Source organism: Leptonotus elevatus, chromosome 1, assembly GCF_054856555.1.
Source record: "Leptonotus elevatus isolate MCC_2025b chromosome 1, RoL_Lele_1.0, whole genome shotgun sequence".
Classification (NCBI taxonomy): Eukaryota; Metazoa; Chordata; class Actinopteri; order Syngnathiformes; family Syngnathidae; genus Leptonotus; species Leptonotus elevatus.
This window is the reverse complement of record NC_141239.1, coordinates 29,177,744-29,190,691: the sequence shown is the minus strand read 5'-3', so window position 1 is coordinate 29,190,691 and position 12,948 is coordinate 29,177,744. Positions and strand designations below refer to the sequence as shown.

Below are 12,948 nucleotides of genomic sequence, written 5' to 3'. Positions count from 1 at the left end.
CACGGACTCAAAACGTGATGGTGATTCCTAGCCTGATGTCTCTTAACTTTAGAGGTAAGAAAAAGGATAAAAACAAATCACATAATTCAGTAGATGGATCATTAACTAACCGCCAAAAACGTTTAATGACTTATACTAAAATCCAAATAAATGCTGCCAAAAACGTAATATATATTTTTTTTTAATGGGCTTGTGAAATCACAAACACCCACTAACTATGGCCAGCAGATGGCAGCATTTTATCTCTTTTTAATGGGCTCCCCGTCGTATGAAATTATAATGGCATATAACGAATCTGATGAAATAGAACATTTTCAAGGATGATGTGAATGATCAAAGCGTTACAACATTAGATCAAATTCACAGAATGTCACTAAACAATAAATATTCGTGTCAAAGTTACTGATGTGCAGAAAATGTATCCTTTTACAAAAAGCTTGTATTCTCCTTATCTTTTCAATTTTCACTCTGTCACTCAAATGACCTATTTTCAAATTATTGTGATTACTAAAGAACGGAATAAGGTAGAAACATACTTTTTTTTTTAAACGAAAGAATGGAACGCGATCTTTCATGTGGTACCCTCCATGTTTATGTAGCCACAGCACACAATATTCTGTTTGATGATGTTAAGATGAGTTAAAATGCTCAAAATCGCCTGGCACTGTCGGGGTCATTTTTCTGGATAATGTGTGGCAGTAAAATAGTTAAAATGACAAACTGGAAGATTAGTAATGGAATTTCAAACTTTGAATGAAATTCTAGGATTAGACCGATGTTCTAAAATTACATTAGAATAAAATGCTGCTCTAGCATATTTGACTGCCTTCTGGTGAATTTTCATTGATTCTTTCCAATTTTCATAAAGATCGAAGAAGGAGCTATTAAAATCACCATTACAACAAGTATTTGTCGAGCCGTTAAATACTGTACTTGAAAGCTTGTGTTGTCAATAAAGACACCGCACGTTTGTCAACCGACTCCCTTCCAAGTTCGCAACTCAAACGTGTTTTTAACTTGTTCCGATCCGCCGTCGCCATGGAGGTAACGGGATCCGACAACGACTGGAGATGTCCTCAGTTCAGGCAAAAAGTCGTCGCTCAGATGTGAGATTTGATCGCTCGCTCTCGTTGTCTGTTTTTCAGGTTGCCTTAGATTTGGCTTGATAGCTCAGCGAAAAACTAACGAACCGGCTTTTTTTCTTCTTCTTTTTTTTACAACGAGCAAGTAGAGGCGACACAAGTTGTAAAGTAACAAAACGGAAAAGGTCAAAAGGGAACCCGACGTGGTTCATGAATGTTATTTTGAACTCAGTTGTTATTTTTGTCGTGACCGGTAACTCGCCAACTAGTGTTGTTTTGCCGTGAATCTCGGGAAAATGCATACAAGTACAAAATCTGCGACAGTGAATGTGTAGCAGCTAGTGATCTAGTGGTCGAGCGCTCGCATTAAAAGTCACGGATTGAAATACAGCTCTGTTCCGTTTTATTTTGGCAGTGGATATTTTGCCGTGACCGGCAACTCTCCTGCAAGTGCTATTTTGCCGTGAACGGCTCTCAGGCACTTGGCGTGGTTCCTGCCCTGCGTCACCCTCTTCTATGTCTATAAGCAAAGTTATCATTTTGTTTTGCCACTGAAAATAAACTAGCAGTCTAACCTAATCATAACCATCACATTACAGTAATTTCATTACCATATTCATTCCTAACCATAACCCTCAGAGCATATAGGCTGTTGTCATTGCAGAAAAAAATAATTAAAACAATTCAAAGCTCAAACTCGAACCCTTGACCTAGGCCTTTCTGGGGGTGTGACTGTAAATGAATGTGAAACTTTTTAATTGTGTTGTTTGCACTTTGCAGTGAGGAGGCCATGAGAAAGGCGGGAAGCGGACACAACAAGTCCAGCACGGACATGGAGAACCACGTTTTCGTCAAAGCCAAGTCTAGAGTGAGTCTGGATGATGTTGGAAGATCTGAAATGGATCCTCCTCCTAAAATATGCACTGAAAGCCCTCCGAGTCATCCTGAATGTGAGATGGTTACGTCATACCAGCAATGAGGAACTACGAGGCCGGAGGCCACTTTTGTCGTTCGACCCCGCTTCGGCGGGATGGACAATACCGCAAGGCAGGCCCCGTACCCGCTGGAAGGATGTCATACGGGTTGACCTGCAGGCTGTAGGATTGACGTGGGGGGAAGCCGGACCGCCCCCGTTAGAAAGCCCTGGTGAACCTGCTTGGCTCTACGCCTCCGACACAAGAACTCTAACTAACTTACTAACTAATAAACTAACCACCAGAGGATGCTGGAACTGCCACAACATGACAACGACGATATTGTGGCTATCGCGATATCACCATACTGCCGTTATCGTGACATCCCTAATGTCAGGACCAAGGATCAAGGACCAAACCAGGAACTGAATCATCAATTTATGCTTGTGAATTTTCTGCATTGCCCATTTAAAAGAATTACATTAGAATATTAACTCATGCACTGCCATTGACGGCTATAAACGTCAAAAATTCATTTGAACTTTTTCTATTAGTTTCACATTTTTCCCACTTTTGTTAACAAGAGTATGAAAACCTATAATTTTTTTTTTGTACATTTAGAATAGATATAAAATGTGTGATTACTCTTGAGTTAACTAGTGAAGTCATGTGATTAATTACAATTAAAAATGTTAATCGCCTGATGCCCCTAATTAAAAAGAAAAAAATATTATTAAAAAATTAGGGGCGTCAGACGATTGCATTTTTTAAATTGTAATTAATCGCATGACTTCAATAGTTAACTCACGATTAATCACAAATGTTATATCTGTTCTAAATGTACAATATTTTTTTCCTAGGTTTTCATACTCTTGTTAACAAAAGTGGGAAAAAAAGTGAAACTAATAGCAATAGTTAAAATGATTTTTTTACGTCTATAGCCGTCAATGGCAGTTAATGAGTTAATAAAAGTAAAATATTTTTAAACTTTTCAAATAAAGGGATCGAAATTGTATTTTTAAATCTGATTCATAAATTAAATGAAAAAATAATTGACAAATGAATGCAGCCCTAGGTAATAATTTGTAAAAAATAACATAAATTGGGGATGGATCAATGTAATGATGTATGAAAAAATATTATATTGAACATATTTGGATTTTGGACATGCACGGTTTCTGTCCCAACAGTGACAAAATTGTGGTTATGTATTAAAAAGTACTTTATTAACTCATTCACTTGCCAGCCCAGTAAAAATTTATTTTTGACGTTAAATGGCAGTGAATGAGTTAATGTTACTAATGGTTTTCATAGTCTGTGAAATGATTTGCATTGAATGTAAACCTACGTGGGGTTTACATTCCACTGTTGAACATGGATCTCGGGTCCATTTTCCATATGACACCTAATTACGTTCAGGGTCATAACTGGGTCGGTCGATGGTATCTTATGGAAAAATGACCAAGTTGTGTGGCGTGTGTTTGCAGGAGGAGTACCTGTCCCTGGTGGCCAGGCTCATTATCCACTACCGCGACATCCGTGAGTGTCCGTTGGTTCGTTCGCTTGCCCGTCCCCCCGTGACTCATGACCCTACCATGTTTCTCTTTAACAGACAAGAAGACCCTGGGAAGTCCAAGTGAGTGCACGTGCGCCCGCGCCGGTGCACGCGGGCGACGCATGTAACGCGCTTGTGTGCGGTCTCCACTAGATCCCATCAATGCCCTGACTAACCTGACGGGCGTCGAAGGGGGCCCGGGCGCTATGGGTATGGGGCCCTGCCCTCCCGGTGTCCCTGTGGGGGTCATGGGGCCCATGCAGATTGGCCAGCAACTCTGTGAGTGTGCGTGTGTGCTCAAGGGCTTTGCATGAAGGGGTTAGAGTACTTTGTAACCGGGGGGGGGGGGGGGGGGGGGGTTGGGTTGTAATGAGTTGGCTGTTCACACATACATGCAACATCATTAGTATGAGCCACTCAAGTATTGCGGAACAAGTAACAATAAAATGACAAGAAGGTTTAGGACGGGACACGCGAGTACAGGGAGTCTTTACATAATAGAAGTGTACCATTGGTGCCTAGTACAGAAAAATGACAGCTCATTAAACAAAAATAGAGGGAAAATAAGTGACCAGTAGTTATCCATAAGTAGAATTAGGGCCTGGACTCTGTCCTAAAATGACCATTGGCTTATCGTCCCTTCATCAGCAAATGAATTCTGGTTGGCATCGTAACTTGATATGATGTGTTTCCTGGAAAATAAATCAAATTTGACCTAAATAGTAAATGGAGAGGACTTATGTAGTGCTTTATTAAACACATTTTTAGTATCTCGCATTGCATTGTGGCCAATGGTAGAATCTGGAACGGTTATTGCACACCTTGTTTTATAAAACCGGAATGAATAGTCCTTGTGGCAAGACGGTCTTGATGGCATATTTTAGCCTGCATACTTGCTACGCTACCTAGCTAGCGTGGACCATAGATGCAATAGAGCAAGCCATGTGTTTGGCTCCAATTGACTCCACTAAGAGGGAAGGATCTATGTATTGACATTTATGCGCAGGGTACCTGCAAGGTCTTAAAGAGTCTTAAAAAGCTTTCAATCTAAAAAAAAATTCAAATAATACCTTAAAAAGTCTTGCATTTTGATATATGTGTCTTAAATTTTATGCTGTATGTGATTTTTCCGTGTCCCATTTCTTCTCAAAAGTGCCATGTGTCATTCAGATTAAATAACGTAGCCTAAATAAACGCGGCAGAGGAGTCAACCATTGAGAACGTAACACAGCCCCGGGTCAAAATTGTTACAATCTATAGTCAAAATACAACGAAAGTTCACTGAAGAGCACCCACTACAACACCAATTTCATGTCTCCGCTTCTTCCGTGCACCCCTCATTCCCTCTCCTCCTGTTCTTGGTCCTCAGTGGGGACTCCGGCCCAGTTGTCCATGCAGCAGCAACAGCAACACAACTTGCAGTTCCAGCAGCAGCAACTCCAGGTTCAGCAGCAGATGAGAGCCCAGCAACAGCAGCAGCAGCAGCAGCAGCAGCAGCAGCAGCAGCAGCAGCAGCAGCAGCAGCAGCAGCAGCAGCAGCAGCAGCAGCAGCAGCAGCAGCAGCAGCAGAACCAGGTACTAGCACAACCGCAACCACATCCAGGTGCTCGTCCTTAGCCACCTTTCAGCCGCCACCACCACTTCCTGTGTGCAGATGCATCAGTCCAGGATGGAGCAGCAGATGGTGCAGTTACAGCTGCAGCAGCAGCAGCAGGCGCAGGCACAATCCATTCAGCACATGGTCCAGCAGCAGGCACAACCGGCAGGGTTTCCGCTGGTCGTTGAAAAGCATTAAAAGTCATTAAATGAATTTTATGAAAATGAAGGCCTTCAATGCCATTAAAAAAGGCATTGAACATAATTTCCAGAGCCATTGAAAAATTAAATACAATTGATGGAAAAACATGGTGCCGCAACTGATAGCGGCACCAGCGTACCAGCTCGCTTGAAATCGCTATATGTTAAACATGCAAGCAGAGGTGGCAAATCCAAGTCCAGAAAGTAAAAACCCTGCCACAGTTTGGCTTTATCCCCAAGTTCTAGCTAGCTAGCTCCCTAGCTAGCTCCCATGGTGCTTGTTAACCCGCTAAGGAGCTAGCTAGCCAGGTAGCATCAGGGGCTAAAAACAAACTGTGGCTGGGTTTTTACTTTCTAAACCTGGATTTGCCACTTTTGCCTGCAAGTCAATAACATAATATTCATCATATTCAATTTCTTTGTGAATTGAACAAATCGTTAAAAAACAAAAACAACTCTGGTCATTTTCCGGCAGCTGGGGAAAAATACTGTTAAACAACAGAAAATTATGGAGCCCCTAAAGTGACATGGGAGGAAAAAATTTTAAATGTTTCTCGTCCTAACAACAAAAATAATTCTCCCATGTCACTTTAGGGGCTACGTAGAAAATTACTTTATCGTAAAAAAAAAAAAAAGGCTACTTTTCTGGCAGCTGGGGCGCCAGAATAAAAAAAAAAGTATTTTATATATATAATTGAAAGTCAATTGCACTTAAAAAGGATGCACTTTCATTACGTCTGCCCAGAAGCATTAAAATAGAAACGAACAATACTGTCGTTTATTGTGTTTCCTGGAAAATGTACCTCCTTGAAAAATGTGTTATCATGTCAGGCATACCAATCCAGAATTTTTCATTAAAATAGCATGAAATTGACATCAATTTTCTATTGTAATTTCTGGTTCCTGATTAGTATCGGCCACTGAGTACCAATACTTTCAAATAATACAGTTTTATACATAACATAAAACAGGTCGTGGGCATTAAGTTTGTTTTAAATGGCATTACAAAGCAATAAATTTGATTTGCTGATACCTGCAGAAAACCTGGCCGGGCCCGATGCAGCCACTCCTGCAGCAGCAGCAGCAGGCCGCCATGGTGCCACAGTCTCTGGCTGGACAGATGACCCCCGCCCAGCACGTCCCCATCAACTTGCTGAGTCAGCAGCAGCACCAGCTCAAGATGCAGCAGGCCTTCCAGGTCAGAATGCGCCCCGTCCCCAAGCCACAAGCAGCACGCCGTGTCCCAAAACACTTTCTCTGTCCCCGAGCCCGTCCCTAAGCCTCCCTCACCATGCCTACTTGAATATGCGTGTGCAGGCCCGGGCGGCGGCCGTTCAGACGCAGATGGCCGCCGGGTCAGGACAGGTGAGTAGCGGCCTTCCCGTGGGAATCGGACATGGAACCATTGCCTTCCATCAGGTGTCCTCTTCCGCCCAGCTGGTGCGTCCCAACATGCAGATCCCGGCTCGGATGCCCCGACCCTCTTTGGCTCCGTCCATCCCACCCCACAACATGGTTCAACAGGTATGACCTCTAACCTGCGAACTTTTAGGGTCTGTCAATATACTAGTGGGTTTATCCTGGCAGGTGCACCAGCATGCGATGATGTCGTCGCCCTCGCCCATGCAGATCCAGACCTCACAGTCCATGCTGCCACCCCACCAGCCCTCTCCTCAGCCACCCAACTCGGCCAGGTACGAGCACGCGTCCTCGATGCCTTTCCCGTTTGCGTCCTGACTTCCTCTTCATGGCGTCATTCTTGGTCACTTCCTGTCGCAGCTCGGGTCCCGCGCCCTCTCTGGGGGGTTTCCAGCTCAGCCCGTCCCCTCAGCCGCCACAGAGTCCGGCTACCACCAAGACACCCCAGAACAATGGGGTGCCGTCGCCCGGCTCGCTTAGCACTCCAGGTACGCTCGCAAATATCCTAGTGGGGACATCCCATTGACATAACGCATATTTGCATATTAAATCAAATCTTGACCCTCAAAACGAGGTCTTGACTTGTGAGGACTGGACAAAATGTGGTCTCCACAATGATAGTAAAAACCCGGAACCCGGGTGTGCGTGGAGCTTCAGTGTTAATTCACTTCCTGTGTGCGAGCATTGCCCTTTTGTTATTGTCGTCGTCAGAGCGAAAGAAGGACCTCAGCAAGATGAAGAGTCTCCTCAACATCCTCTCGGACCCCAACACCAGGTGAAACTCACACCACGTTAGGGCTGGGAAGTTCATCGAAATGTAATGGGGACTTTGATTTTGGTATCGAAGAAAAATGTTTCATGCGCTGAACGGCCGTGTGTGTGTTTGTAATTTCCTACATTTTGAAAGCACCCTAAAATGCACCCGTGTTATTCTGTCCTCCCACTTTGAGTATGCTTTAAGGGTCATTCCAGAATTGGAGGACATTGTACGTCCCACCCACCAAACTTCAAATAATCCACATACAAAATATTAAAACATGCAGTTTCAGAGTAAATTTACTATGCTGAGACCAAATGTAAAAAATAAAAAAAACTATGAGAAAAGAATGCTTGAAAATGCCAAATAAGTCTGGAATACCCTCTGAAATGCAATTTTTCTTTTTTTCCACCCCGCCTATTGACCAAATGGATTCTCAACTAAAAGTTAAAATTATTTTTTTTGTTTCATTGTTGCTTTTTGTAACTGTGTAAACATTTGTTTTTAAAAACAGTAAACATAATATTTCAAATATTAATTATTATCGATGGCACGTGTGCCCCACAACATGCACGCAACCCTGTTGCAATCACCTTTTTAAGCATGGTAGAAGAGGAAGAAATCAATGAATGAAACGCTGAATTTGACATCATCAAAGTTTTCCAAAAGAATTGGTAGAACAAAGGTACGTCCTTCCTGTCTTCTATTTTTCATATTTTTATGACAATTGATGGCATGTCTAAATCAACCTCATTCAACCTAGTTATGCATATGATCAGAGTAAGACTCCCCCCCCCTTTATTTATATGAGAAAGTTTGTGATCTTGGCAGCAACAGCTAGCTTGTACTCCTGAGAGAAGGCTAACATTCGTCCGGATTTGCACCCGTTACTTGCAACCCTGTTGTTGTGATTAGAGAGTTACTACATTAACAAGGTTATGATAAAAAAAAAAAAACTTTGATAGTTTCTTACCTATTATTGATGAAAATCAGAAAAGTGGGGGGTTTATTTTTCAAAAATGTTGAAGCCCAAAAGTCCTCCAATGACCCTAAAACAATTTCATGACACCCCAGTTGGCGTTTACTGTATTACTAGTAAACACACAACAAAAAATCTAGTACACATTATATATTTAAATACATGACATACTTTTACAAACACCACAGTCACTGTTACTGTAAAAACCCCATTAGTAAGCTAATAGAAAATGTGTGATAGTCCTTCAAATAACAAAAATATTCACACACAAGCTCTGTAATAACACATAAAATATAACAATTATCAAAGGCATACAGTATATTCTTCCTGATTCGTTTATTTGGCCGTCAAAACAGGAAATCCACCTATAAAATAAATAAAACAAGAAAGACCAAAAGGTGTAGACTGAAGCCAAAGGCTTTTATGGTCTAATCTTGCCTGACGCCCCTAATTTAAAAAATTATTATTTTTAAAGAAAATAGAAAAAAAAAAGTTTATCTCTTTTTTTTTTTTTTTAAGAAAAGATTATTAAAAATTAGGGCTGTCAGGCGATTGCAATTTTTAATCGTAACTATTCGCATGCCTTTCACTAGTTACCTCACGATTAATCACACATTTTATATCTGTTCTAATAAAATAAAAACATTCAAGGTTTTCATACTCTTGTTAACAAAAGTGGAAAAAAATGTTAAACTAATAGAAATAGTTCAAATTAATTTTTGACGTCTATAGCCGTCAATGGCAGTGAATGAGTTAATACACACCATATTTATACCACGTCCCTACAATATAATACATACATCTCTTCACATATCTACAACCATTACTGTTCTATAACTAACGTACATATATAGTGAAATACATTTTACCATACTTTTCCAATGATTGTAAACATTTGTTCTGCTTTTTGTTTTCCTAAAGATTAATGTTCGTCTCAGTTCATAATTGCTAACTCTGTGTTGGAAAAGGCTCTGAACACAGTAATGGATCATATTATTATTTACTTTAAACATAAACCGTGCTGTTTTGAAACCCACCAGATCATTCAAATGAATCGATTATTGGAAGGCGCAAGGTAATCAGCAAGCGTTATCATTACCTTGATTGACCTCTACCGTAAAATAAAAAACACATTTATTATTGAATGCTATGTACCAGTATGTATGTATATTAATAAAGTTCAGGGACAACGTTCTTTTAATCTTGTAGCTTAATGTGAGTTGAGTTGAGTATCTCGATGCATACATCGCATGCCGTAAAGAGACCAAGGCAGGAACAGCAGGTATTTATTTTTATTTATCGCTTTATTTCCATCCATTTTCTGTAAATGCTTATATTTTTTTATGGTTATTATTTTAATATATTATTATTTTAATTTGTTACCAATTTACTTTTTGGTTATTTCGAGATATATTTAGAAAAGTTCATGTTTTGGTCGTTGATAAATACTAGCTTTTGAAATCAATGAATAATCGTAGTTATTAATCGGGATTTTAATATATGATATCAAAAATAATTGTGATTATCATTGTTCTCATTATTGCCCAGCCCTACATCACGTCACACGTTACTACGGCGACACCTTGCTAGTCCATGTTGCCATGGTGACAGTCAGCTTGCTCATAATCCCCATGGCAACAGCCAAGGTGATTGTTAGCTCGTTCCTGTTACCCCGGTAACAGCAGCCTCCTAGGTCATGCTGCCATGGTGACGGTTGGCTCGATGGTGTTACCATGACAACACACAAGTCTATATGACCATCCCAACAGCTAGTACATGTTGGGATGTTACCATGGTGACGGTCCACTGGCCCATGTTACAAAGCCAACAGCCGTCTACTTGAAGACATCTAGTACCCTGTCACCATGGCAACAGCCTGCTATTCCCTGATTCTGTAGTCATCAAGGTGATGTCATCTTGCCGATACCCTGGTGGTCCATGTCAGTCACGATGATAGCTGACAGCTTCGTTGTGCTTGTCACCATAGTGGCACACAGCTGGTAAATGTTACCTTGGCGACAACGTTCTTAAGTTTCCTGATCTTCAGGTGCCCTCTGAAGACGATGCAGAAGTGTGAGATTGCATTAGAGAAGGTGAAGAACGACATGGCCGTGGTAAGACACGCCCCCTATCACATCATCACCCCCATGTCATTTTCAGCCTGTGCATGCGTGTGTGTGTGTATATGTGCAGTATTTGTGTCAGCCACTACTGGACGCCATCATGGCCAACCTTCGGTCTCCCGTCTTTAACCACTCGCTACACCGCACCTTCGGCCCCGCCATGGCTGCCATTCACGGACCGCCCATTACGTAAGTTGTGTATGAGCACGGGACACAACTTGAAAAAGGGCGGCTTTTTCTACTTGAACCATACAGATTCCCTATAGGATTTCCACTCGTATGGCTTTCTGTGACTCCTCCAGTCAACTCTTTCATAAGGCCGCATAGGTGTCACATGACCGATGCATGCTGCGCACAGAACACAACATCGAACATGACCATGGCCAAGTTGTGGCGGTGCATGAACCCCATGGGGAACTTTTTGTGGCGTCCCCCTCAGCGGCCCGTCGGTTTCGTTGTGGAAGAGGAAGCAGGAGGAGGACGAGCGTCAGACGGTCCCCAACATCCTGCAGGGGGAGGTGGCCCGGCTGGACATCAAGTTCCTGGTGCACCTGGACCCGGCCCACTGCAGCAACAACGGCGCCGTGCACCTCGTGTGCAAACTGGGTGAGGCACGAAGACGCCCGCCGTGTTTACCTCCATCCCCACTCTCGCTCACCTCTGACCTCCTTTTTGCCACAGAGGACAAAAACCTTCCGAGTGTTCCTCCGTTGCAGCTCAGCGTTCCCGCAGACTATCCGGACCAAAGTCCTTACTGGGCCGACCACGCCGACCAGTATGGTGAGCAAGACTGGCATCTCAAGGCACCGCTGATTGGGGAGTCGGGAATGGCGACTGATTCCGAAACATCCGTCATTCCCGACTCTCCAAAATGATCTCGGTCCACGATAAGAACATGCGCCTGTGTGCCGACTTGTGTGTGCAGGTGCCAACCACTTCCTGCAGGCGGTGCACAGGACCCTGGCGTCCAAGCTGCTGCAGCTTCCTGACAAGCACTCGCTGACTGAGGTTCTGCACACGTGGGCGCAGAGTGTCCGCCAGGCGTGTTTGTCCTGCGCGTGATGTCACCAATGCAACTAGCAACAGCTCAAATTAGTGATGTTCAAATGAAACCGGTACCACAAAGCGAGCGTCGAACTTCCTGAATCACACTCCTTCGGAGCTTGTATCATTCTGCAAGTAACACGTGACCGATGACCCGAAACGCTTTTGGTGGCCCGCGAAATCACGAGCTGGAATTTATGCGGTCCTTTGACAGAAGGTCCCGTTAAGTTCAATGCTGGTTGGCCTCCTCTGGGTGGTGAAGTGGTACCGTCACTTCCCTTAGGTACAGGAGGCGTGGGTTCGCTTCACCCCACCACGAGATCATAGTGAGAGGGAAATTTTTGGGATTCTCTATTCAAAGCTGCATATATTAAATGTATAATATTAATTCATTCACTGCCATTGACAGCTATAAACATCACAAATTCATTTGAACTATTTCTATTAGTTTAATTCCCCCCCCCCACTTTTGTTAAGAGTATGAAAATGTACATTTATAAAAATTGTGATTAATCGTGAGTTAACTAGTGAAGTCATGCGATTAATTACGATAAAAAATTTTTTGCCTGACGCCCCTAATTAAAAAAAAAAAAATTTGTAAGAATTTTTTAACATCTTTTTTTCCTAAAGAAAAGATGATTAAAAATTAAAGGCGTTAGGCGATTTTTTTTTTAATCGTAATTAATCGCATGCCTTCACTAGTTACCTCACCTAGTTAATCACAAATTTTATATCTGTTCTAATACAATAAAAATATTCTAGGTTTTCATACTCTTAACAAAAGTGGGAAAAATGATAAACTAATAGAAATAGTTCAAATGAACTTTTGACGTCTATAGCTGTCAATGGCAGTGAATGAGTTAATAAAAGTCTAAATCAATCAGATACAGAGCATGTATTTACAAAAGTCTGTGCTATCAAAAGTTTTTTCATAAATAAATATGATTGACGTGTGTATGTTGACGCAGGCCATGGAATTATTTATAGAAGATTTTATGCGTCTCTTCACTCTAATTTTGCAGCTTTGAAAATACGCGCCGTTCACTGAAATAAAAATATTAAAAAAGCACCAGATCTACTCAGTAATAATGAGGCAACAGTTACAAGCAATATAAATCATTAAATTTCACCATGCTTGGTATTAATTATTAATTAAATGAGACCCTTAATGAAAGATAAGTGTGAGTGATTGTTTCACACTTCAATGACATGTTGCATTTACTTCTTTCGTCCACTAGATGTCCCACATGTTGCTTTCACTGAAGCACCAGATCCTTT

General features: G+C 41.9%; 1 protein-coding gene across 5 annotated transcripts; it reads left to right on the top strand.

Annotated features, from left to right (window-relative positions):
• The first annotated feature begins 308 nt into the window (after positions 1–308).
• LOC147181552 (mediator of RNA polymerase II transcription subunit 15-like) lies at positions 309–12,625 on the top strand. 5 transcript variants are annotated; one of them, XM_086090000.1, is made up of 18 exons: positions 531–1,106; positions 1,863–1,950; positions 3,484–3,535; positions 3,609–3,632; positions 3,705–3,830; positions 4,921–5,126; positions 5,206–5,328; positions 6,388–6,546; positions 6,666–6,713; positions 6,786–6,872; positions 6,945–7,042; positions 7,128–7,255; positions 7,479–7,542; positions 10,551–10,617; positions 10,697–10,815; positions 11,066–11,232; positions 11,308–11,406; positions 11,552–12,625. In XM_086090000.1, the coding sequence occupies exons 1-18, from the start codon at positions 1,039–1,041 to the stop codon at positions 11,686–11,688; spliced, it is 1,860 nt and encodes a 619-aa protein (XP_085946126.1). In that variant the 5' UTR covers positions 531–1,038; the 3' UTR covers positions 11,689–12,625. The 5 variants fall into 5 exon arrangements, with proteins under 5 accessions (XP_085946116.1, XP_085946126.1, XP_085946107.1 ...); XM_086089981.1 differs by having other exon boundaries at positions 6,936–7,042; XM_086089990.1 differs by lacking the exon at positions 531–1,106 and adding an exon at positions 309–524 and having other exon boundaries at positions 6,666–6,872; positions 6,936–7,042.
• Positions 12,626–12,948: the final 323 nt, after the last annotated feature.

Bases quoted from the DNA above. Each gene is read 5' to 3' on its own strand.
- LOC147181552 (XM_086089963.1), top strand. From the start codon at position 1,039: ATGGAGGTAACGGGATCCGACAACGACTGGAGATGTCCTCAGTTCAGG. The intron at 3,536-3,608 runs GTGAGTGTCCGT...TCTCTTTAACAG, and splicing joins TATCCACTACCGCGACATCC to ACAAGAAGACCCTGGGAAGT. The intron at 10,618-10,696 runs GTAAGACACGCC...GTATATGTGCAG, and splicing joins TGAAGAACGACATGGCCGTG to TATTTGTGTCAGCCACTACT.